At 48.3% G+C, this 26,325-nt stretch overlaps 1 protein-coding gene across 1 annotated transcript; it reads left to right on the top strand.

Annotated features, from left to right (window-relative positions):
• Nucleotides 1–4,192: 4,192 nt before the first annotated feature.
• Nucleotides 4,193–24,631, top strand: SMO (smoothened, frizzled class receptor). Its single transcript, XM_029955513.1, has 12 exons — nucleotides 4,193–4,528; nucleotides 16,381–16,586; nucleotides 17,301–17,510; nucleotides 17,763–17,935; nucleotides 18,279–18,498; nucleotides 18,599–18,722; nucleotides 19,973–20,065; nucleotides 20,529–20,637; nucleotides 21,455–21,640; nucleotides 22,091–22,239; nucleotides 22,692–22,826; nucleotides 23,072–24,631. Exons 1-12 carry the CDS (start codon nucleotides 4,195–4,197, stop codon nucleotides 23,512–23,514), a joined length of 2,382 nt encoding a protein of 793 aa, XP_029811373.1. The 5' UTR covers nucleotides 4,193–4,194; the 3' UTR covers nucleotides 23,515–24,631.
• Nucleotides 24,632–26,325: the final 1,694 nt, after the last annotated feature.

The raw sequence follows: 26,325 nt of genomic DNA, 5'->3' as shown, positions 1-26,325 counted from the left end.
TGACTTCTTAACAACATTAAGTCTTCCTGTCCATGAAAACATAATCTCTTTCCATTTATTTAGGTCTTTAATTTCTTCAAGTAACAAGTCTTTTACCTCCTCGATTAGATTTATTCCTACGCATTCAATTCTTTTAGATGCTCTATAAATAGAATTGCCATCTTACTTTCCTTTTCAAGCTGTTTACTGCCTATTATAGAAACACAATTGATAATATATCAATTTTTTGTAAAAAAGGAAATAGAGGCTTAGAATAAGTTGTTCAAGGTCCTTGGCTAGCAAGGTCCAACTCGGTTATGCTGAGTTGTAGCTACCTGTTGTGCTACCTGTTGTAGCTTACTTAGCCCCTTTCCCATATTGTCCTCACTCTCTGACTTGATGCTCCTAGTTGCAAAATAAGAAACACTAGAATGGGAATAAAATGGAGCCCTGCAAAATTAGGCCCTAAATTCAGTGCAGTGTGACAACTGAACCATAAGAAGGCAACCAACTTTTCAAAGATATCATGGATATCCCATAGATAGCTTCATGTTCATTCTTCTTCAGTGGAGGCGCAGAGGCAAATAACAAAGAGTCAACATTGAATGTGTGACTTCAAAATGCCAAAATATTTGGTGAGAATAACTCAGAAATCAAGAAGCGACTTGTAGCAAATCAAGTATTATAATGCAATTTCAACGCAGGGCAGGTTCTCGTAGGCCTGACAGAAGGACGCTGCCATGGCATGTAGGTGGGGTTCGTACTCTTGAGGAACTGAGGGTGGGGGGACTCAGGCTCAGGAGAGATACACTCTGCAACCTGCCACCAGGTGGGAGAATAGGAGTGCGCCAAGTAACACTGAAGAGCCTCTAGTGGAGATGGCAATCTTGGTATGCCTGCCGGAGGGAATGGCTGAGCTTTGTCCAAGACCCAGAAGGCCACTAGGAACCACTAGGGTCTCTTCCCAGTCCCCACTGAGTACTTTTCTTCCTCTCCCAAACCTGCCGTCTGATGGGATTTCTGAATCTCTACTTCCTGCTGTTTCTGCCCAACAGCACAGGCACGTTAAATGTGGAACCATGACTATTGTGGCAGCTGCCACTGATGGGAACCGGGCCCAGTAGCTGTGGACGGTGCTATGAGAATTTTCTCAGTCTGCTTTCCTGCTGCTTTTTTGTCTAGGCCAGCGAGCTATCCAGAAAGGAAGGCAGAAGCCTGGTAAACAGGAGTATACTTCTATTTTACACACACACACACACACACACACACACACACACACACAGAGTTGAGGAATTAGAATATCTTCTCCCTCCTCCTGAAGGGAAGAACATTCTGTCCAGAAGAGAACACCTTAGGATCTTCTCAATTTATCTTCTTCTATCTCCAGTGTCAAAGTAACTATATTGCAGTGATGTATTCTTCCTCAGACCTGCCAACAAATACCAGACAAGGAATGGTGGAGACTTCACATTTAATGAATTACTAGCATTTTTAGATAGAGAGGTAAGGAGTTGCCCCAGCACATCCGTAGGCTCCTCCTAATACGTGGACTATCCCACAGGGCTTCAGAACTGCCACGGTAACAACCAGATTAAAAAATAAGTGGAGAAAGTTCCCAAAGCAAAATGTCGGCGTGGTATCATGTAACTTTCTCTGTGCCTCAGACTTTGGACAGGTTATACCAACATTTCATTTATATCACAGAAAAATTAATCGAGTAGGTAACAATGTTTTAAATGATTTTCCAGTGGGAACATTATGCTCTAATGACACAGTCCATTCCCACTTCTTCCATCAATCACTAGTGACTTCGTTTAGAATGGTCGCTTGACTCCAGGATCTCGCTCTTCGTACCATCCTCACATTGCCTGATTAGCGTTCTTAAGCATATCACTCCTCTGATCAAAAATCCACACTGTTTCCTTGTTGCCAATAGAATTAAACCTTAATTTCTCTGTATGGCCTTTGAGTCTTCTTACCAATCATTTTCCCTCCTTATCCTCCACTATGTCCTAACGGTCAGACCATTCGTGCTCTGGGGTATAGTTATAGTTTCTTCCACATGTAATGCCATCTCTGCTCCTCTCTACTTTTCTGACTCCTTCTCATACTTCAGGGCTGGCTTCAAATCCCACTTCCTCCACTGCTACCCACACCAACCTCTCCCTGCTAAAAATTCCTATTGCACACTCACTGTACACCTCACATTGGCAGTTTACTTAAGTGATTAATATGCATGTCTGGATGCCTTGTGACTACAGAAAATAGAATAAGGTCCTTGCCCTGGTGGAGAAGACTTTGTTACTTTATCATGATACATCAGGGCTCCTGGGTGACTCGGTTAAGTGTCTGACTTTGGCTCAGGTCATGATCTCACAGTTCGTGGGTTCAAGCCCTGCATTGGGCTCTGCGCTGACAGCTCAGAGCCTGGGGCCTGCTTTGAATTCTGTATCTCCCTCTCCCCTGCTCACCTTTGTCTCTCTCCCTCTCAAAAATAAATAAACTTTAAAAATATCATGATATATTACTATCTCCTGAGGGCAAGGCTGTCTCCACAGTAAAATGCAAGTTCTTAAGTTCTGCAAGGATATCATGCTTATCAAGGTGTTATCCATGTACATCTAGGATTTCGGAAAGACTTGCTAAATTGAATTAAATCCTCTCTCAGTGTCTCTGTCTCTAGGGCTCACCTACTAATTGAGGATGTTGCTGAAGTGCAATAGCTAATTTGCTCTTAAATGGCCAAACCTAACAAAACTAGTCTACATCGGCTATGCTGAAGGGGCTAGGGTAGAGGTGAGAAAGGAGAAGCCATCCTACTGTGTTGCAACACAGAAAAGTTGCTCAATGTTAAATCCACCCTCCTGACCCGACCGTGGCTATAGGTGTAAACTGCCGCATGCAGAAAGCAAGGGCGGTTGACTCAAAGCACCACAAGTAAAAGAGTGAGGAAAGGCAAAATGAGCAGAATAGGGAAAGAGAGAAGCAGAAACTTCCTCAGCCAGCATACCTGTAACAAGGGCATAAAAATGGGGTGACTTCCTTTGAACATCAATCACCAAAGACATGCCAGGGTCAATCGTTGGAAACCACACACACTTCACACCCTTGTAGCAATGAAGGATGAGGTTGGCACGTCTCGTTTCCAGACACCTGCTCTCACAGGTGACAGCAGCGGGGCAGCTGCCCTGAGTGACTCGCAGGTTCCGAGTTGGAAAGATTGAGTAAGCGAGTCCTCCAAACCCTGGTTCTCATCCATGGGACCCCGGGACCAGTCGAAAGATCTAACCAAAACCAGAAAAAACTGGTGAGGTTGGGGGACTGGGCAAGGATGTAGAAGAGGCTTCCGCTAACTTCAGGCATTCTCCGCCCCCCACCCCCACCCCGCTTCCCCTCGGTGTCTCCCACTGTAAAGCAGATGAGTATATTCTCTGCAGACGACCAAGTCAAAAGATCCTCAGGCCGATCAGGTGCCCGGTGAGTCTGGTTGCAGCTCTCGGCCATGATTTCCTCCCATCTGTTGCCCCAGGGCGGCGAACTGGATCCTCAGAACCTCCCGGTCCGGGCCCCTCCGGGCGCCCGGGACACTGAAGCTAGCGCTCCTCCTCTCTCGCATCCCCTCCCCTCCTCTTCCCTCCCTCTGCCAGTCCCTCCCCAAGCCGTGGTGGAGGTGGGGCCGGGCTTGGCTCCGCGAGGCCCGTGCATTCCAGAGAGCCGAGCGAGCTAGAGCAACAAAGGAGCCGGGGAGTCGGTGGCGAGAAGTCGGGGGTCTGCGGCGCGCTCGGGCGAAGGTGGCGGCTGGGCCACGGGCTGGCGCAGAGGCGAAGCCGGGGAGCTATCCCCCACCGCCTGCCCGCGCCTGGCCTCCATCGCGGGGCTGGAAGATAGTTTTAAGAGGGAATGGGGCTGGAGATTGGGGGCCCAGGGGGCTCCCAAGGCTGAAGACAACTTGGATTGCCCGGAGAAAGAGTAGGGTGTCGTGCATCCCAGCCAGGGCCTCCGCCGCCCAACATGGGCCCCGGGTTCCAAAGTTTGCGAAGTTGGGCGCCGAGGGCCCGCGGCGCGCTGAGCGTGCGAGGGGGCCCGGCACCCGATTCGCCGGGCGCACAGGTCGCCTGAGCCACATCCGCGGCCCCAAGGGTTGCGTGTGTGGCCGGGGGGCTCCGGGGAGCGGGCGGGGGCGCCGGGGCTTCTGCTGAGTTGGCGGGTTTGGCCATGGCCGCTGCCCGCCTCGCACTGGGGCCAGGGATCCTGCTCCTGGGGCTGCTGCTGCTGCTGCTGCTGCTCGGGGGCCCAGGCCGGGGGGCGGCCTTGAGCGGGAACGCGACTGGGCCTGGGCCGCGGAGCGCGGGCGGGAGAGCGAGAAGGAGCGCGGCCGTGACCGGCCCTCCGCCGCTGCTGAGCCACTGCGGCCGGGCAGCCCCCTGCGAGCCGCTGCGCTACAACGTGTGCCTGGGCTCGGCGCTGCCCTACGGGGCCACCTCCACTCTGCTGGCCGGGGACTCGGACTCCCAGGAGGAAGCGCACGGCAAGCTCGTGCTCTGGTCGGGTAAGTGCGCGGGAGCCGGAGCCGGGGCTGCGGTGGCGGGATGCGGGACTCCGGGCAAGAATAGGCTCAGGCCTGAACTTTGGCGAGGGTGGGACCTGCACCCGGGAGAGTTGGAGGAACACAGTCGGGAACTTCGGCCGTAAGCAGATCGGGTCCCTCGGTGATGAGGCGAGACAGTTGAGGGAGCCGGTCACAAAAGGCCTGAGCAGAGTGGGTGTGCAAAGGATGCAGGGGAATGAGGGGCCCATGAGGCGGGGGCTCTGGGACTCGGGAAAGGATGTTTCTTAAGAAGTGGAGCTGCTCCTTGGAAGCGCTGCTCTGAAAGCGGAGTCCTTGGGGATCCAAGGAGGTGTTTAGATCTTGGATTTTGGAAAAGAAACTGGGAAGTGGAGTTGAAGAGGAAACATGGGGAAGAAGATTTAGCCTTGGAGGGAGAAGGTGGGGGAAAAGAGTTGAGTGAAATGTGATGGATAAGAAACCCCCTGGTGTTGAGTAATTAAAAGTTAACCAGAAATTTCCAGAAATCTTGTTTGGGGAGACAGGAAGTCCAGAGAACTGTGATCTTGTCTTGCTATTACAGATTTCACCCTTTCCTCATCTGAAAATTGGGGATTCTGGTCCTCTTCTGAGGTTGTGAAGGAATGAGACTGTTCTAAGGATTATTTGTGTATTCTTTGGAAAAATTGGATCCTCGGACTGGTGAGGGCTGCAGAAGGACACTTAAGTCCGGGATATTGAGAGCCTATGGATACCTCTTATAGTGGTCTGACGTCCCAAAGCCCTCCCCTTAGGTTAGGATTATGGCCAGGCCTAAAAAAACCCAAACAAATCCTTCCTTAGCAGTGAGGTGTGGATTATCTCCCCACTTGTCAGTCTTCTGGGTTGGGGGCCTGAAAGGGGCTTGGGGAAGGGAACTGGTCTTGTCATCCCTTGCTTCTAGTCAGTGTGATTTCAGAGCTGTCCTTGAAAAAGAAAATCAAAAGTCAGGAGCCAACTTGGCAAGCTCCTTCTTTTGGCAGGCCTTGGGTGCCCTACCTCTCAGTCCCACCCTGGGGGCTGGTGATATCCTGAAGTGGGGAGCAGATATATAGGCTACCCATCATTGTCAACTTGGCCACTGGAGTTCTCAGAGTTTGCTGAAAGCTGGACAAAGACCTATCATTCCTGGCCTGGCGTCACTCTGGCAGATTCCAGAGGAGGAATGTGGAAGACGGTACCCATGGTGGGCCTACATCTTTCGTGGGTATCAGGTTCTAAAGTCAGCATGTAGGCAGAAACCAGGTGTAACCAACAGTAGCTTTAAAAGGTTCGTAAATTACCATAACATAAGGTCCAGGTGATTTTTGCATATATATTCTTTTTATGGTAATATGTTCATATAAATGTGTAACAAATAGTACTGTATAGTATATAAGAAGGGACATACATAGAAAATATAATTTTAGTCCTTAAAGTTACATAAATGCAAAAGAGCAGAAGACTGAAAGAATTAAAAAAAAAAGGAACACAAACGAAAGGTATAAACAGGTTTCTATGAGAAGGTTTGTGTTTAGGAGCCAGTTGTATGGAAAATCCAAATCTCCCAGCACTAGAATTTCACCCAGTTCTGAGTTGCTCACTGAGAGGATATCCCCCCGCTTATTTATTTTGCAAGGGCCCATGGATGAATTCCAAGTTAAATGAATGTGTGATGCTGCCCTTCTGTAGTTACAATCAAATCACGGAGGAAGGGTCTGGACCCCTTTCCAGTCCGTATTCCTGATAGCAGCTGCTGAGCAGGCAGAAGCGGTTTGCGCGGGGAAGTTAGAACTGGCTGTGGGGTTTCGATCCTTACTAGCTGTGCCTCTGGTGGGGTAGGGTCCTGCCGAGGTGCCAGCCTGGGGCTCAGGTCTTTAGTTCACACGGAATTTTTTTCTCTGCTGCCATCATCCTTCAGCTCAGTTACATTCCCAAGTGTGTCTGGCTGTTCTTTCTGCTTCGGGTCTTTCTGCTAGATGTTCTGGGCAGTGCAGGCGGTGGCAGGTAGACTAAATCAGAGCAGAGTGTAAGAATCACAGGCCTTTAGCTGGTCACCTCCGGTGAGTGATTTTCTTCCTGTCCTGAGTTAGTGGTTTTGATTTGACCATGTCTAGGGGGTCATTGTCACCTGACTCTTGGAGGTATTTCTGAAGGTAAAGGATGAAGATGATCTAGATTGTCTTCATCTGTAAACTTTTGAAGGCAGAAACTTGTTCTTCACTTTTTTTTTAAAGCCTCAGAGTTCTGAGTACACAGCTGTCTGCTCATTCATTAAATTAGGCATTGGGTGCTTGCTACGTGTCATCCTGGATGAACTTCTGGGGCATATAAAGATGAGGAATTCAGACATGATTCCTGCCATCAAGGGGAAGACACACAAACAGCTTTAGCATTTCTTGTGAGAGGTGTTGTCACAGAGTAGGGGGCTGAAGGAACACAAAGGGCTTTGGGGAGCAAGGGAAGACCCCCCAGAGGAGTTAACATGTAACCTATGATCTGAGAAATAAGTAGGAATTATCTGGGTCAAGGATTGGGTAGATAGGAAGGAATAAGAAGAGGAGACAGCATGCAAAGGTGAGGTGAGAGGGCTTGGCACTTTTAATAGTATATGATTTTAGTAGAGCTGGATCAAAGCATGTGAGGGATAGAATTATAAGAGATAAGACCTAGGGAGTTAGAAAACAAAGGGATTCATACCCCATATTAAGAAGTTTGGATGTTATCCAGAAGATAATAAGGAGCCACTAAAAGCTTTTGAGCAAGGGAGAGATGCAATCGTGTTTGCATTTTAGAAAGATCTCTTTGAGTATTGTGCGAAGAAGCCATGGGAGGGGGGAAGGCATGGAGCCTCGTTGCTTGTTTAGGGGATGGTTGAAGTATTCCGAGTAAGATAAGATGGTGGCCATGATGGAGGTGGAGATCCAGGTGAGGGAGGCTGGGGTAACAGGCTGGAGGAAGTGGACAGATGCCAGAATTTTATTTATTTTTTATTTTTTATGTTTATTTATTATGGAGACAGATAAGAAACAGAGCATGAGTAGAGGAGGGGCAGAGAGAGAAGAAGACACAGAATCCGAAGCAGGCTCCAGGCTCTGGGCTGTCAGCACAGACCCTGATGCAGGGCTCAAACCCATGAACTGAAATCATGGCCTGAGCTGAAGTCGGACATGTAACCGACTGAGCCACCCAGGTGCCCCAATCCCAGAATTTTAGAGCTAGAACCCATGGGATTGCTGATGAGTTAGATGGAAGGCACAAGTGGAGCAGGAGGATGTAGGTTTCAGGCTTGCGTGGATGGTGGTATTGTTCCCTTTCACCAAGCTGGGAATGCTGGAGGAGGAAGAGGTTTAGGAAGAAAGCAGGGGTTCAGACCGGCCATGTGAATTAGAGGTGCTCAATGGACATCTATGTGGAGATTACCAGCAGATCTGGAATAAGCGTTGCTGCAGCGATCGGACTCTGTGTGCTTCCTCGGCCCAGACTGCTGAGCCTTTGGAAGGAAGCCATTGAGTGAGGCAGCCTACAGCTCAGGTTGGACTACTTTCTAGATCTGTAAAGAGCTCAATTCCTCCTATATCTATCAACCCTCTGGACTTGGGCTTGCTCAGGCACTCAGCATCTTTCCCCATTATAGCCTGAAATGTCTCTTCTCAGGCATTCCAAGCTGACCAGACAAATATAATATACAGGCCACTGTCCACCTTGGGCCAAATCTGGTTTGGTAAATGGGGCAAGAAAGCAGAGACCTGTGGCCAGTGAGGGAACTAGGCCCCTGACAGCCAGCACGTAGCCTCTTTGGCCACCACTGCTGTGCTCTGTGTGTGCACAGTGGTATGTCGCCTTGTCACCCAGCCGGGGGCAGCCAGTAAAAAAGAGCCAGAGTATCTGGGAGGCATTTCTCTTTTCCTCTCAGACATCTGGTTGAGGGATGAGAGGAGGGATGTTGTTGGTGATGGTGGGTTGTTTGCAGGGGCAGACCGGAAAGAATTTCCTTAGAGCTGTACCCAAACCTGGCTGATGATCAGAATCAGTTAGGATATATATATTTGGAAAGTATGAAAATACAGAAAAGCACCTCCTGGCCCAAGTTTTAATTTTCCTTTAGATTTTTAACATTTATTTATTTATTTAGATTTTCTTTTTCTTTTTTTGCTTAACGGTTATTTTTGAGGGAGGGAGGGGCAGAGAGAGAGGAGACGGAGAATCCCAAGCAGGCTCTGCACTGTCAGTGCAGAACCTGACGTGGGGCTGGAACTTAACGATCCTCGAGATCATGACCCAAGCTGAATTCAAGAGTCAGATGCTCAATTGACTGAGCCACCAGGAGCCTTTATAAAGATTTTATCTTTAAGTAATCTCTACACCCAAGGTGGGGCTTGAAGCTATAACCCTGAGATCAAGGGTCATGCACTCCACTGATTGAGCCAGCCAGGTGCCACGAGATTTTTAACTTTTTAATTGTGAAATGCTGCACGTATACAGAAAGTGCATAAAACACAGAGATACTAAATATCAAATAATTATAAAGTGACACCTGAGTCAAGAACTAGATCATAGTGGGCCCCCCAATAGCTCCCTTTTGTCTTTTTTAATTATATCTCCCTATCTTCTCTTATAGAAGTAACCACTACCCTGATGTTTTGAATTATCATTTCCTTTTTCCTCTATGGTTTTATCACCTAGTTTTGGAATCCCTAAACAGTATTGGGGCACCTGGGTGGCTCAGTCGGTTAAGCGTCCGACTTTGGCTCAGGTCATGATTTCACAGTCTGTGGGTTTGAGCCCTGCATCGGGCTCTGGGCTGACAGCACAGAGCCTGGAGCCTGCTACTGATTCTGTGTCTCCCTCTCTCTCTGCCCCTCCCACACTTGCTCTCTGTCTCTGTCTCTGTCTCTCAAAAATAAAATTAAGATATAAAAAAAATTAACCAAAAAATAAACAGTATATTTTAGTTTTGAATGTTTTTGAACTTTATGCAAGTCATGATATGTGTATTCTTCTATGTCTTTTATGCCTTGCTTCTTTTGCTATACATTATTTTGTAAGATTCATCTGTGTTACTGCCCCTTATTTTTTTCATCACCGAATAGTGTTCCATTGTAGAACATATCACAATTTATTAATCCATCTTATTATTGTTACACATTTAAGTTGTCTCCAGTGTTTGGCCACTGTGAATAACATTGCTGTGAATATTCTTCTTTGTATATCCTGGTGTACCCACATCAGGTTTCCTTAGGTTCATACTTAGAGGAATGGAATTACTAGGGATTGCATACCTTCAACTTTGCTCGATAATACGAAATAGTTTTCCAAAGTGGTTCTACCAACTTATGGTCCCCACTAATCCTGTAGAAGGGTCACCATTGCTCCACATGGTTCCCGATGTTTGATATTGTCACCATTTAAAATTTTTGCCAAACCAGTGGCTATATTGTGGTATGCATTTTGTGGTTTTTATTTGCATTTCTCTAATTACTAGTGAGATTAAGCACCATTTCAAATGTTTACTGCCCATTTGTATTCTTCTTTTATGAAATGTCTGTTCAAATCTTTGCCCCATTTTTCTTTTTTTAAATAAATTTTTGTTTATTTATTTTTTGAAACAATGTGTGTTGGGGAGGGGCAGAAAGAGACAGGGACAGATAATCCAAAATGGGCTCCACGCAGATAGCAGATAGCCCAATGCGGGGCTTGAAGCTGTGAACCATGAGATCATGACCTGAGCCAAAGGCACACACTTAACCAACCAAGCCAGCCAGGAGTCCCCATTTTTCTTTGGGCTGTCATTTTCAAAAGGTTTGTAGGACTTCTGTATTTATGCTAGATTTGAGTCCTTTATTGGTTGTGTGCATTGAAACATTTTCTTTTCTTTGGTTTGCCTGTTTATTCTCTTTGTGTCTTCTGCTAAACAGAAGTTCTGTGCTTTAAGGTAATCATTTATAAAACTTTTTATGATTAGTGCTTATTGTGTCTTATTTTATTTTTTTATTATTTTAATATTTATTTTCGAGAGAGGGAGCGAGACCATGAGCAAGGGAGGTGCAGAAAGAGGGGGACAGAGGATCTGAAGTGGGCTCTGCACTAACAGCAGAAAGCACGATGCGAGGCTTGAACCCATGAACCGTGAGATCATGACCTAAGCCAAAGTCAGATGCCCAGCCAACTGAGGCACCCAGGAGTCCCTATTATGTCCTATTTTATTTATCTTTTTAAAATATTTTAATGTTTATTTATTTTTGAGACAGAGCAAAACAGAGTGCATGTGGGAAAGGGGCAGACAGAGGGAGATACAGAATCGAAAACAGGCTCTGGGCTCTGAACTGTCAGCTCTGAGCCCGACGTGGGGCTTGAACTCAGGAACTGTGAGATCATGACCCGAGCTGAGGTCAGATGCTTAACTGACTGAGCCACCCAGGCGCCCCTATTGGGTCTTATTTTAAAAAGTCCCTTCATACCACTTATTATTATATGAGTTTATTCTCTTATCTTCTCAAACTTTTTAGGGTCACCCGGGTGGCTCTCAGCCTGTTTAAACGTCTAACTCTTGATATCAGCTCAGGTCTTGATATCAGTGTCACTTGAGTTCAAGCCCAGCATTGGGCTCCGTGCTGTGTGTGGAGCCTACTCAAAACAAAAACAAAAACAAAAACAAAACAAAAGAAACCACTTTTTAGATTTTAGTTTCAATTCAGATATGTAATTCACTAGTTTCGTATATGTTGTGTCAACATCATTTTTTCTTTTAAAGAATATCGTTTCTCCACTGTTGTGCCATAAATCAAGGGTCCAAATATCTTTAGTTTCTGGGATCTGTATTCTTTTCTGTAGCTCTCTTTTGTCTATCCTTTGCCAATATGCATCATCTTAATTATCGTATCTTCATAGCATGGCTCTTCCTCTTCTTTGTGCTATGAACGTCTTTGACAATCTGGTAAAATCTGTGGGCTCCTTTTCAGTGTAATATTTCAAAATTTATAAGGTAAGACACATAGGATTACAAAGGAAATGAAATATATTGAACTATAGTTACCAAATATATTAAATCATTTTTGTGATCTAATATATATGTGCTTCTTTATTAATACACTAAGTAAGATGTGATATGTGTTTAATAACCACCATAATGTCAAGGTTGTGATGAATAGTAACAATGTTTGAGATATATGTAACAAAAATGTCTGATTTCCAATTGTGACCAAAACATAAGTATCGATAACATTACTGTGGTATGTGGCTTACATTCATAATTGAAGGAAAGGCTAAATTTCTGTTAGATGTAATTTTTTTCCTATGCCAAGTTCACAGGCCCCTGAATTCTCTACAAGAATGTTTGTGAGCTGCAGAGGCGCCTGGGTGGCTCAGTCAGTTAAGTGTCCGACTTTTGGTTTCTGCTCAGATCATGATCTCACGGCTTTGTGGGTTCGAGGCCTGCATCGTGCAGAGGGTGCTGGGATTCTCTCTCTCTCCCTCTCTCTCTGCCCCTCCCCCACTTGCGCTGTCTCTGTCTCTCTCAAAATAAATAAATAAACTTAAAAAAAAAAAAGAATCGTTTGTGAGTTCCAAGCCAAGAACCTCCCCTGTTCTTATTAATACTTACAGTATAGTAGAGTGTTTATAGTACAGCAGGATCTAATAGAGTCTGGGCTATCCTTGACCCTTTGTGTATTAATATAAAAATAGTTGTTGGTGGTTTTGATTGAGATTGCACTGAGGATACAGACTAATTTGAAAAAAAAAAGACATCTTTACGGTGTTGAGTCTTCCTATCATCTCTTTATATATTCCTATCTATTTAGATACTCTTTCATTTTCTCAAATTTTTTAGTTTTGTGCAGAGTTTAGATGTCATTTGTTAGATTTAGTCCTAGGTACTTGATTCTCAAAATACTATAACATTTCATTTTCTGTTTGTTGCTGGTGCATAGAAATACATTGATTTTGAATCCAGTAAACCGGGTAAATTTATTCTACACACATAGTCATCTTATTTGTGAATAATGAGTTTTGTGTCTCCCTTTTCAAGCATATATCTTTTAATCTTTATTGCCTGAATGCACTATTTAAGACATCTAGCATGTTGTTAAATAGAAGTGATCATAGTGGCAGCATCCCTTATCTTTGACTTTTTCTGCATTCTAAAGTTTTTCAATCCTTCACTATTACATATGCTGTTTGTTGTAGGTTTCTTAGTTACATTTTATCATATTAAGAAAGTGTTCTTGGGGCGCCTGGGTGGCTCAGTTGGTTAAACGTCTGGCTTCGGCTCAGGTCATGATCTCACGGTTCGTGGGTTCGAGCCCCGCGTCAGGCTCTGTGCTGACAGCTCAGAGCCTGGAGCGTGCTTCAGATTCTGCTTCAGATTCTGTGTCTCCCTCTCTCTCTGACCCTCCCCTGCTCACACTGTCTCTCAAAAATAAATCAAAAAATAAAAATAATAAAAATAAAATAAAGTGTTCTTTTATTCTTAATTTGCCTATTCTTTTATTGTGGTTGCATGTTGGATTCTATCAACTACTTCTATATCTATTGATATGATCATGTGATTGTATTCTTCTTTAATGTGGTCAGTTGCATTGATTGAATTTCCTAATGTTAAACCAATCTCAGAACAATGGTTTTCAACTTGGCTGATCACCAGGAACACAAAAAGATTAATTTTAGTGGCTCAGTTGGGTAAGCATTCAACTTTGGCTCAGGTTATGATCTCACAGTTCCTGTATTCGAGCCCCCGCATCGGGCTCTGTGTTGACAGCTCAGAGCCTGGAGCCTGTTTCAGATTCTGTTTCCCTCTCTCTGCCCCCCCACCCCGCTCCTACTCTGTCTCTCTCTCAAAAATGAATAAATGTTACAAAAAAACCAACCCACCAAGATGCATTGGAGATAGTTCCATTTCAGTACAAGTAGTTCAACCTGGTATAGTGTCCTATTATATTGACATATGATATTTTATATAGCTGGTCTCCTATTGATGGTTATGCATTCATGTAGCTTCTACTATTTTGCTGTTACAAACAATGTAATAAATAGTCTTGTGTATTAGCTTTGTAAACATGTGAAGTGGGATCATGAATATAAAATGTTGATAGAAAAGGCCAAATAGTCTCCACAAGTCTTTACTAATTTGTTTTACTAAAAATCTACAAAAGTGCCAGTTTCACCCACATTCTTATCAATAGCCCATTTCAAATGTGTTGATCTGTATCCATCTAAAAATTAAAAAATTATGTCTCATTGTAGCTTTATTTCACGTTCAATTTATTAACAATAGGATTGAATGTCTCTTAATGTGTTTAAAGGCCATTTGGAGTGGTCAGTCTGCTGTCCATTTTTCTGTAGGATTATGAATTTCTTACCTGTGTGGAGGAGCTTTCGGCATATAAGGAGATTAGCTCTTTTTCCCCCCTATTTTTAAAAAAATGTTTATTTATATTTGGGAGAGAGAGAGAGAGAGAGACAGAGCGTGAGCCGGGGAGGGGCAGAGAGAGAGGGAGACACAGAATCTGAAGCAGGCTCCAGGCTCTGAGCTGTTGGCACAGAGTCCCACGTGGGACTTGAACTTACCGACCACAAGATCATGACCTGAGCCAAAGCCTAATCGACTGAGCCAACCAGGCACCTCATTTATTAAAAAGATTTTTTTAATGTAAGGAGATTAGTTCTTTACCTGTGATATGTATTAAAAATATTTTTTCTCAGTGTATTGCTTTTCTTATGATTTTTGTTTTTACTCTATTTTTCTGAAGTCTTTTAAAATCTTTTATTTCATAGCTTCCAAATTTTGTGTCATATTTCAAAAGGCCTTCTCTACTTCAATATTTAAAAACCATGTTCCATCTTTTCTTCTGGTACTTTAAAACTCTTGTAGTCATTTTGAATTCATCTGGAACTTATTTTTATGTCAGAAATGGGGTAAGGATCCAAATTATTTTTTTCCCTAGATGGTTCTTCAATTGTCTTTTAAAATTTACTTAATAATCTTTCTTTTCCTTATTTTTAATATTTAATATTTAAATGAGAAAAAAGAAAAACAATGAAATTCCACATTTAAAAAAGCTGATCACTGCAAATATCACAAAACCCACAAAAATAACACAATATTTTTGTTAACCAACTACTCGCTGCCTCTTTAGAATACATTTACTCTAGAGAGCTCCCCCCATTTTAAGTATATTGTTCAACAAACATCCAGCAAAATTCACTTTTTCTATGTTGTTTGGCGCTGTGAATGTAGATAAATGTATAGAGTTATGTAAGCGGCCACTACACTCACGGTAGTGAAAAGACCCAAATATTCCTTCTTACATTTGTAGGCAAATTCCCCTCCTACCCAGGCCCTGGCAGCCATGCTGCATTCGCCAATCTGAGAGTGGGTTTCTCCATCTAGAATGATAAAGGCTCCCTAGGTGCTTCTGATTTGAGTTGAGGCTCAGAATAGTTGCCTGAGGACGTTGCTTCTTGACCGGATCTTGCTCTGTGCCCCTGGAGTAGGGCATTGAGGTAGTGGGTCTCAGATAAGTAATGACAGCTAATATTTCCTGAGTGCTTACTAGCTGACAGGTACCCTGCTAAACACGTTCAGTGCATTATCTAACCCTTCACAACATTTCCAGGAGGTAAATTCCCATTTCACAGATAAGGAAACTGAGGCTAGAGATAGCAATAATTTGCCTGAGATCACACAGCCAGGAGATGGTAGAGCCAAGGCTCAGACCCTGGTAGGCTAATTGCAGTGGCCATGCCCCTCATCCCTCTCCTGTATTTCCTCCTTCCTAAAAAGAGGAGTTATCTGCCCCTATCACCCCCAGCCTGGTAGTGTGGCAGTCACCAGTTTGTCTCTCGCATCCTTAGAAGCTTCTCTTAACACAACTTTTTGTGTGGGAAACAGGTATTCCTGAAGCAGGGATGAGTTGGGAGGGGCGGTGGGGGCAGAATGCTGAGTGGGCCCAGCCACTGGGATAGCAGTGTAGACGCCTGGGTTGGGGCAGGGGTGCTGGGAGATGTCCACCTGTTTCTGTCTTGCTGACACCAGGTTTCTTCCCTCTGCACTGGACAGAGCCTCCTCTGTTTCTCTCCATCTGATTTCCTGTTTCCTCCTCTGGCTTTGGAGTACCTGGGCTCCCCTGACTACCTCTTCTTAAGCTCCTACCTGTTCTCTATTTCATCTCAGCTTGGTAAGAGCTGGGAACAGGGATCCTGGGGTCTGGGCAAAGGGCAACGTCTCGTTCTAGTGCACGGGCCCTGGGAGGGGTGGGTCCCACAAGCTCCCTTTCCCCTGGAAGAGGCACCTGTAGAAGGTTTTAAAGATGCCCCTGAAAAGGTAAAAGGCAAGGTGAGCTGGGGTCCTCAGCCAGAGGCACGACCACTGCCTAGCAGGGCTTTTGGAAATGGGGGCTGTTTTTTAAAAATGTGAATTGAATTATCATAGACACACGGATCAGTGCATGGGTCATAAGCTTCACAAGGTGAATACACACATTGAGCCACTTACCAGATCAAGAAATAGAACATGACCAGCATCTCAGAAACTCCCGTTCAGGCCCTCTTCCATTCACCAACCCTGGAGTAGTCATAAGGGGAGTATTTTTTGGTCATCGTGGTGACAGGCGTTCTGGGGTTTAGTGGGCGGAGTCTAGGATGCTAAATGTCCTGCAATACATCTGACAGTCCTGCAGCACAGAGGATCATCCGGCCCAAAAGCCCTGTTGAGAAGCGCCATGCCCGACAGCTCTAGCATTATGGCAAAGAGACCTGCTTTGGGCCTGGGGAACAGCTGTGGGTCAGAGTGGGGAGGTGTGTCACCGCAGTGTACTCACACCATTGCCTCTCCCTAGGCCTCCGGAACGCCCCCCGCTGCTGGGCAGTGATCCAGCCCCTGCTGTGTGCTGTGTACATGCCCAAATGCGAGAACGACCGGGTGGAGCTGCCCAGCCGCACCCTCTGCCAGGCCACCCGAGGCCCCTGTGCCATTGTGGAGAGGGAGCGCGGCTGGCCTGACTTCCTGCGCTGTACCCATGACCACTTTCCTGAGGGCTGCCCGGTGAGTGCAAGCCCCAAGCATAGGGCAGGGCCCAACAGGAAGCAGGGACAGGGGAGCCCCCCTAGCCTTCTCTCCTGGGAGACCCCAAATCTGCCGCCACAAACCCAAACTGAAGCTCACTGGCTGGGCCAGTCTATCAGGGATGATCTGTTTACTTGTAAAAGATAACTTGTGTTCAACAAATATGTTTTGAGCACCTACTGCACTAGGTGTGGGGCAGTCTCAGGGGTCCTGGACGACAGGAACTCATTCTCCAAGTTTATTGTGTATTTGGGGAGTTAAGGCACGCACATGTAAAACAGCTGTAGACTCCAAGACAGGGATGTGATCTTGTTCTGGTAAAGGAGGGCTCATAAGTAATAGTAGTACCAATGGCAATCATGTTGGTAATAAAACTAATTATTATTATTTACTATCTACCGAATACTATATGAGCATTTTACAGCCATTTATTCATTTAACCCGTAAACCACACCACAAAGGAGTACTGCTATCTTATACATGGGGAAACTGAGAGGTCAAATAATTTGTCACAGCCTATTGATATGATTGGTCATTGAGTGGCAGGGTTGGGATTCAAAAGCTGGAAGGCTGTCTCCACCCTGTGCTTGTAGGCACTCGGCCATGCTGCCCCTCTGTCTCATATTAAACCAAAGGGTGCCCCTGGGCCTCCTACTCTTTTTTGCACTGCCTTCTCCCCTTGCCTCCTGCCAGAATGAGGTGCAGAACATCAAGTTCAACAGTTCGGGCCAGTGTGAGGCTCCCTTGGTTCGGACCGACAACCCCAAGAGCTGGTATGAGGACGTGGAGGGGTGTGGGATCCAGTGCCAGAACCCGCTGTTCACTGAGGCCGAGCACCAGGACATGCACAACTACATCGCAGCCTTCGGGGCAGTCACAGGCCTCTGCACGCTCTTCACCCTGGTCAGCTGAGGGCCGGCCTGTGGGTGGAGGGATTAGGGGAGAGGGGGGTCCAGAACACACAGCCTATAAAGTGGGAAGGAAGTGGATTGTCAGTTGTCTGGGTTGTGGGGGCAGAGGGAGGTGGGGAGAGGGTGACTTGGCGGGGTCCTCGGGGAAGGGTCTGGATAAAAGGGGTCTGGGGTTCAGACAGGGGCATCTGTGGCAACAGAATCACCCTAGCCTCATAGAACGGATCCCTCTTCTCTCTTCTAGGCCACATTTGTGGCTGACTGGCGGAATTCGAATCGCTACCCTGCCGTTATTCTCTTCTACGTCAATGCGTGTTTCTTTGTGGGGAGCATCGGCTGGCTGGCCCAGTTCATGGATGGCGCCCGCCGGGAGATCGTCTGCCGTGCGGACGGAACCATGAGGCTTGGGGAGCCCACGTAGGTGTTTTGAGGACCCAGGAGTCAGGGCGGGGGACAGAAGGCCAAAATGTGTGTTTCTCACAAAGGGATAGGGTGGGCTTGAAATGGAAGATTTCAGTGTAGGATTCAGCTCTGCCTTGTTGTGCCCGAAGTTTCCAGCGTTGGGGATGTGATTGTTTGCATCTGCTCAAAAGGGCATCTTCCATATCCTCCTCAAATCTGACCTGAGTCCAATCTCCAAGCTCTGACTCCTAGGGAAGCTCCAGACCTTAGAAAACAAGGCTCTGGGGACAGGGTGGAGAGAGCTGATAAAGGGAGTACAGAATGACCTCCCCAAATGACCCTCCACATGTCTGCACAGCTCCAACGAGACCCTGTCCTGCGTCATCATCTTTGTCATCGTATACTACGCCCTGATGGCTGGTGTCGTCTGGTTTGTGGTCCTCACTTATGCCTGGCACACCTCCTTCAAAGCCCTGGGCACCACCTACCAGCCTCTCTCCGGCAAGACCTCTTACTTCCACCTGCTCACGTGGTCACTCCCCTTTGTCCTCACTGTGGCGATCCTTGCTGTGGCCCAGGTATGGTGACCGGTAGTGGGCTGGGGGCCTGAGTGGGGTGGGCTTAGGTAAGGGGCCCGTGATCGATTTTGTCCGTCCCACCCACCCCTTTGTGCCGCAGGTGGATGGGGATTCCGTGAGCGGGATCTGCTTTGTGGGCTACAAGAATTACCGATACCGTGCAGGCTTCGTGCTGGCCCCGATTGGCCTGGTGCTCATTGTGGGAGGCTACTTCCTCATCCGAGGTAAGTGAGTGCCGGGTGAGCACCAGTCGGGCAACAAAATGCACCAACACCTGCTCTGTGTGAATAGGCGTTAGGAGCTGCAGCCTCTGCTGCCTTTGCCTCGGGCCCTCAGCTCCCACAGGGCCTGGGTGCTGAGTGCAAGGTGCCCCCTCTCAGCAGATGCAGTATGGTGGCACTTAGTGTGGAACAGCAAACTTTTTCCAGGCCAGAGCAATGCAGCCCCTTTCTCCAGAGCCTTGAGCCAGGGCTCACAGCTTGTTGAGTAGAGCCTGAGCTGGGTTCCAGCACCCCCCCCCCCCACCAACCGCTCAGCCCTTGACCAGGTGCACTTGGATGGTGAATAACCCGCCCTGTGTATGTGGACCTACTCAGGGCCTTTGATCGTGTGTGTGCACCCTGAATTTATATATGCTTTCCATCTTTTGAAGTTTGACTCCTCGTCTGCCTCCTACCCCCAGAACACGCTCACACAGTTTTCACAACATGCACAGATTCTCTAATTTCCCCGTCTGGATCTGCCACCTCCACAGGCAGCCTCCGTATCTTCTTAGCTCGTTCTTGTTGCATTTTCTTTGTAAACTTCAGTTTCCTCCCGCTGCACTGTCAGCCTTCTGTTCCGCCTACCTCTTTCTGCCGGTGTCTGGGTCTTTGGTTTACGTTTTGTGCTGTCCTGTACGGTAGCCACTGGCCACACATGTTGACACTAGTCCAGATTGAGCTGTGTCGTAAGTACAAAACCCATGCTGCATTGCAAAGAGTCCGCACATACAAAAAGGTAACCTATCTCATTAATAGTTTGTTATGTGGATTACATACTGAAATAATAATGAAACACAATGATGTATTGTTTGTGAAAGGTATGGATCTTTTTTGCATCTTTTTTTACTTCTTTAATGTGGCTGCTAGAAAATTTGAGCTTATGTATGTGGCCGACATTATATTTCTATTGGATAGCACATTTTTTGCCTTTTCCATCAGCACAGCTTTGACCTGGCTGCCTTACTTAGAGGGAGCCGGGGCCAAGACCAAGTCACCTTCTCTCTCTTCTAGACTGTCTGTCTGGACTCTGCCTCAGTCTTTCCAGTACAGAGCACATCTGCCACCAGCTGTGCCCCATTTCTCCAGTGTCTCCAGTTCCCCAGGCTTTAAATCAGCAGGGGAGTAATCAGCCCGGGGACTGCCTGCCACAGCCATCCCTCCCAGGAGAGTGGCCTCACCCCACTAATGTCTGAGGTCTCTCTTCCATTCAGGAGTCATGACTCTGTTCTCCATCAAGAGCAACCATCCCGGGTTGCTGAGTGAGAAGGCTGCCAGCAAGATCAACGAGACCATGCTGCGCCTGGGTGAGTGCTCCCCAGGGCCTTTGGCCCGAGGTACTGGCCAATCCAACACTGCACACTTCTGTGGCTTGTGGGACCCGCAGGGTAGGATCTTGGAGGCTGCAGTGTGAGTGGCGCAAGTTAGTAGCCGTGGGGACAAGACAAGGCTGTGGGGCATGTGTGTGTATGGGGTGGGGGGTGGGACGGGGTGAGGGTCATGGTGATAGCAACTCAAAAGAAGGAGACCTTCTTGGATGGAGGAATTCAAGTTCATGCCAAGACTGCTTCCTCACCCTACTGGGGCCCTCCCACAGTTGACTCAAGTGCGCTTCAAGTCTTATTTTGGAGAATTCAGCAAACCGAGCCTAGCATGAATTCACCCCAGACACAGATATCTTTCAGGCCTGAATGGGGCCGATGCCTTGTCCCCACTGCTGCTCCCACACCTGGGATTAGTAATGCTCTGTCCCACCTTGGCCCCCCACAGGTATTTTTGGCTTCCTGGCCTTTGGCTTTGTGCTCATCACCTTCAGCTGCCACTTCTACGACTTCTTCAATCAGGCGGAGTGGGAGCGCAGCTTCCGGGATTATGTGCTGTGAGTGCAGGGCTGGGGGCTGGGGGGCGGCTGCCGCGGGACTTCAGAGACAGTCCCAGCCCTCCTTGCTGTCCCGCAAAGGTCTGCCAGGCACCCGCCTCCGACGGCAGGTGAAACTGTCCATCTTGCTCTGGGCGCCCAAGATGTCACTTGCTCTGTAATTTGCAAAAAATGGCAAAATACCTCTCCTGTCCTGGCTCAACTCTGCTCTCCTCTCCACATGGACCACTGTCTGGCTGGTGTGTTCAGCCCTCTCATGTGTGGGCTTCTCCGACGACTCTGCGTTGGCCACAGAAGTCACTCTAATTCTCACGTACTCTTTTACAGAGCTTATTAAAGAGCCCTGCACAGAGCAGTTACCTCTCCACAAAAGGTTTAACAACCCATTAATACTTGCTAGCTTTGTCTGTGCTTTTTTGTGTCACCATGAGGATGAATCTGAGAGTAAAGCATCTCATCCACTGTAGTAGAGCCGCCCTCGCTGATATCGGGAATAGCGGTCACGACGCTCATTAAAATGGACACCAGTCCATGTCCTGACTGCCTCAGGCTCTTCCTTAAAGGCTCCAGCCTCCAGTCCGAGAAGCAAGCTTTAAACACATGAATACCGGGTCCTTCCCCCAGAGATTTGATTTAATTGTCTGGGGTGTGACCCAGGCATTAGTAGTTACAAAAAGTAACTCTAATGTCCTGAGTGACTCTAATGAGCACCCAGTGTTGTGAATCATTGCCGTGGGGCTTAGCTCTTGCTAAAGTCTTTGAACTGATTGTCTGGGTACCCACCGAGCCTCACCTGTCTACTAACCCCCCACCATAGGTGCCAGGCCAACGTGACCATCGGGCTGCCCACCAAGAAACCTATCCCCGACTGTGAAATCAAGAATCGCCCTAGCCTCCTGGTGGAGAAGATCAACTTGTTTGCCATGTTTGGAACTGGCATTGCCATGAGCACCTGGGTCTGGACCAAGGCCACGCTGCTCATCTGGAGGCGCACCTGGTGCAGGTGGGGTCAGCAGCCAGCTGGTTCTGACCTTGCCACCTTACTCTCTCACGCTTGGTGTCCCCATCAATGAGGGTTGCCTTCTCCATGGCAATCAGGCTGACCAGTTTTCTAAGGGTCTGCACTGAGCTGCTGAAAGCTGCCTTCTGTGTGGCTCACCACTGCCCCCTGGTGACACTTCCTGTCCTCAGAAAGACCCTTGAAGTGCTGAGCCTGCTGCCAGCATCTTTCTTCTGAGTGGAAAGTTTTGAGTGATTTGAGTACTCGACATACAGGAGCCCTGCATTCTAGGCCCCCTGTTTTGCAGAGGTCTCTACTCCTCAAAGTCCTCGAGGTACTTGGGGCCCTCTGGAGGCTCTTTCCCTGGAGGGAAAGGCTTTGCTGGTCTTTCACAGGATTTGATGGGAGGTGGCTGCTCCCCCACTTCCCCTCCCCCACCTCTTCTGCCCTCAGGTTAACTGGGCAGAGTGATGATGAGCCCAAACGCATCAAGAAGAGCAAGATGATCGCCAAGGCCTTCTCCAAGCGGCGCGAGCTGCTGCAGAACCCAGGCCAGGAGCTCTCCTTCAGCATGCATACCGTCTCTCACGATGGGCCCGTGGGTGAGCCTCGGCCCCTTTCCTCCACTGGAGCCACTCAGTCCCCACAATACCGGGGCACTGTCCTGCCCTAAGCTGGTGTGGACTCGGGGACTGGAAGGAGAGAGGAATAAAGCACCCCCTCCTCTCCTCATACACTCAACCCTCTCCAGCACCCCTTCCATCCCTGGCTCTGCCCTCTGCCCTCTGTTTGTGCCCCTGGGCCTGCTTGCTGGTACTTTGGTTTCAAAAGGAGCCATCTGCCTTTCCCTTCTTCTCCAGTTGTTCTCCCTGGGCTAGAATAAGTCAGGGTTCCGGAACTGGATTTCTTGCCTCCCGTGAGGGTAAATCACTGGGACTGGGTAGATCACTATGATTCCCTGGGTGGGCTTTCTAGGCGTGGTGGGCTGAGAGGGAGCTCTAGTCACCCAAGGACTGGGCTCATGATTCCTTAGCCTTTCCTTCCATCCCCACAGCGGGCTTGGCCTTTGACCTCAACGAGCCCTCTGCCGATGTGTCCTCTGCCTGGGCCCAGCATGTCACCAAGATGGTGGCTCGGAGAGGAGCCATACTGCCCCAGGATGTGTCTGTCACCCCTGTGGCAACTCCAGGTACGGAGTCAGGCTTCTGAAGGAAGGTGGGGGGCATGGAATCTGGGGGTTCTGGGCACCAGAGCACCAGCAGCTGCCAGAAGGGAGGAGGAAGGAAAGGCCCTGGAGGATATAAAGTGTGGGGCTAAGGCACTAGGGATTTAGAGGTGTGGGTCCCAGACCCCAAAAGGAGGGGGCCTGAGGAGAGACCAGGTGATGTGGACAGAGCCAGCGTCCCAGGTTCACGTTTTCTCTCCTGGCATCAGTGCCCCCAGAGGAAAAAGCCAACCTGTGGCTGGTTGAGGCGGAGATCTCCCCAGAGCTGGAGAAGCGCCTGGGCCGGAAGAAGAAGCGGAGGAAGAGGAAGAAGGAAGTCTGCCCACTGGTGCCACCTCCTGAGCTTCACCACCCTGGCCCTAGCCCTGCGCCTGCAGCCAGTGCCGTTCCGCGACTGCCTCAGCTGCCCCGGCAGAAGTGCCTGGTGGCTGCAGGTGCCTGGGGAGCTGGGGAATCCTGCCGACAGAGAGCCTGGACCCTGGTCTCCAACCCTTTCTGCCCAGAGCCCAGTCCCCTGCAGGATCCATTTCTGCCCAGTGCCTCAGTGTCCACAGCGGCCTGGGCTCAGGGCTGCCGGCAGGGGCTGGGGCCCATTCACTCCCGCACCAACCTGATGGAGGCAGAGCTCATGGATGCAGATTCAGACTTCTGAGCCTGGAGAGTGGGACCTGGGATAGGAAAGAGCGGCAGATACCATCCTGAGGTTCTTCATTCTCCCTGAGAGTGCTTCCCCAGGATCTTGTCTTCCAGAGGATCTGAGGGTGCTGTACCCTCCCAGGAAGGCTCTCTATGTCTGGCTCAGAGCAGCAGGACTGTGGGAAAGTGGCCTGACATCTCCGCGGGCAGGCCTCATCCAGGGAAGGGCCCTGGACCTCAGGGTCCTTGTTTCTGCCCCACCAGCTGGAGTCTGGCTGGCAGTATCCATGTGCAGCAGGATCATGAGATATGCAGAGCTTAGGGGATGGGCGGGGAGCCAGTAACGGTGGAGGCAGGGGTGACGGCACCCAGAGTGGCCTGTGGTAGCCAATGAGGCAGCCAAGCCTGAACCTGGCAGATGAGGGCTGGCTGCCTTTTTCTGTGCCAGTGGGCGTCCTTTTCTGGCACTCGCAGACCAAATGTGTTCATCATGTCCTTAGTCCTTTGTCTAAGTGGGGACAGGGCCCCCTTCTCCCTCTTCTAGGTGGTTGTGGAGCTGGAAGTGCCTATTCCTATAGGAGCTATAACCTCTCTTCACAGGTGCCCAGTTGGCCCGACCCAAGGCCAGTAACCCATTCTATGTGCTCCTGTCCCCTCGTTCCCCTTTCCTGTTTCAGTTCAACCAGGCCAACCTCTTCCTGTTTCCTGTTTGTCAGTTAGGACCCAGAACTGCTACATGCTCCATACCCCCGCCCCCCTCCATCTCCAGGTGAGAGACTGGTTCGGCCCGAGAGCCTGGCGTGGTGTCGAAGCAGTGAGTGACAGGGAGCCTCTGTGCCTCTGAGAGACACACATTATCTCTTCCTCCCATCCATCCAGTAGGGGATGGATCCTCTGACTTGAGGGGCTACCCTGGGAGGCTGCTGGAACTTCAGCCAGGCAGGAAAGCTTCCTTCAACATCCACAACTGGGGGGTGAGGAGATTCCCACCTCTAGTAACCCCTCACTATGTCCCCAAGGCCCCAGTTTCAAGAACCAGACAGCAGGAAGCCTTAGGAGCTGGCTGGGTTCCAGATTGGGGGTAGGGATGGGGAGAAGAAATACCAACAGTAAATAAAAGGTTTTTGTATAAACTCTTGGTGTGCTTCTTTTCCATAGGCCCTGGTCTTGGGAGTGGGGGAGGGGGACACCTGGCTGGCTCTGTCAGTAGAGCATGCGACTCTTGATCTCGGCGTTGTGACTTTGAGCCCCACATTGGGCACGGGGATTACTTAATACAAATAAGGTAAAGAAAAATAAAATCCATAGGCCCTGGTCTTGACCTGTTTGTCTGGTCCTGACCACATTTGTTTTCCACTTCCTCCTCAGGCTATTCTGAAAGGCCAACAGCTTGGTGCTGTTGATGTCATGACTGACAGATGTCAGGCTGATACCAGCTTAATGTGCTGGCTGTCCTTCCCAGCCAGTCAGTTCCAAATGGACAAAAACTCTTCTGTGGCCATAGTTGCCTCACTGTGCACTGACCGTAAGATGACTGAGCAAGACATGCGGCTGCCCCTGGAGTGACGACTCGGAGCGAGTAGTCCGCTGCCAGTGTAGGTGAGCTCCGCTCCTGTGGCAATGCTGGGCCCCACCTCTGGGGGCCTCTTTCTTCTTCTCTTTTAATGTTTATTTATTATTTTGAGGAGGGGGAGGGGCAGAGAAAGAGGGAGAATCCCAAGCAGGCTCAGTGCTCTTGGCCTGGAGCCCAATGTTGGGCTCGATCTCAGAAACCATGACATCCTGACCTGAGTGGAAATCCAGGGTTGGACACTTATGAAATGAGCCACCCAAGCTTCCCTGGAGGCATCTTCTAAAAGGGGTGTCAGTAGGGCTAGCTTCCTGTTGTGGGGACTCAAAGGAATTCATACCTCCGCCTGTTAGCCCCATTTCCTCCAAAAAGATGTCAGTAGAAGTCTGCAAAGTAGGTTTGAAGGACTCAGGATCACATGGGAAGGGTCTGCGGAGGAATGGGGGTAACACCCACAGACTCGGAAGGTAGTGACTCTGGAGTATTGACCAGATTTGTTCATGTGATGGGGACGCAAGCATTTTGCCCAGAGCCAGATTCCAGGGGAAGGGGAAGGTGAAGGGAACTAATATACTGACCTGATCACGTTCCAGGTATTTCACAAGTGAATGATTATCATAATTAACTCTTATAGAATGCTTGCTGGGCTCTTTTCCAAGCACTTTACATGCATTCATTCATTGAATCTCACAATGGATCTGTGAGGCACAGAAAGGTTTGATATGTCACCCAAGGCCACACAGTAAGTGGTAATGCTGGGATAGTGTCGGGGCATCTGGCTGCAGAGTGGGCTCTTGGCCACTGCATGTGGCTCGCTCTTGTTTAATTCAGAAGGATCGGAGGAGTTAGTGTTTTGAAGAAATAAGCTCAGTGAAGCAAAATGACTTGCGCACAGACTCCTAGGTAGCAAGCGACAGACCCCAGGCCCAGGGTCTTCCTGACTACCGAGTCCTGACTCTCCAGTCTCAGCTCTGACTTGGGATTTTCCTCCTATCCAGATTTCCCATGCTGTGTCCCCTCTGCACCCCTTTGTGGTTGCCTACCTCATTCATTCTTGCCATTACTGCTTTTCTCAGCTGTGATATACCTATTTTTTAATCTATGAACAAGAGTATTCAAGAGTAAAATGTATCAGTGTTGCCTAAGGATCTTTTCTGAAATAAAGGAAAATGTTGACAACTTCCTTTCTTTTCATCTCCATGGACATTCCTTCCATTCCTTCTTTTTTCAGTGGGAATACTTATAAAAGGATGAGGA

The sequence above is a fragment of the Suricata suricatta genome, chromosome 2, assembly GCF_006229205.1.
Source record: "Suricata suricatta isolate VVHF042 chromosome 2, meerkat_22Aug2017_6uvM2_HiC, whole genome shotgun sequence".
Classification (NCBI taxonomy): Eukaryota; Metazoa; Chordata; class Mammalia; order Carnivora; family Herpestidae; genus Suricata; species Suricata suricatta.
This window is presented reverse-complemented; position numbering and strand designations above follow the sequence as displayed.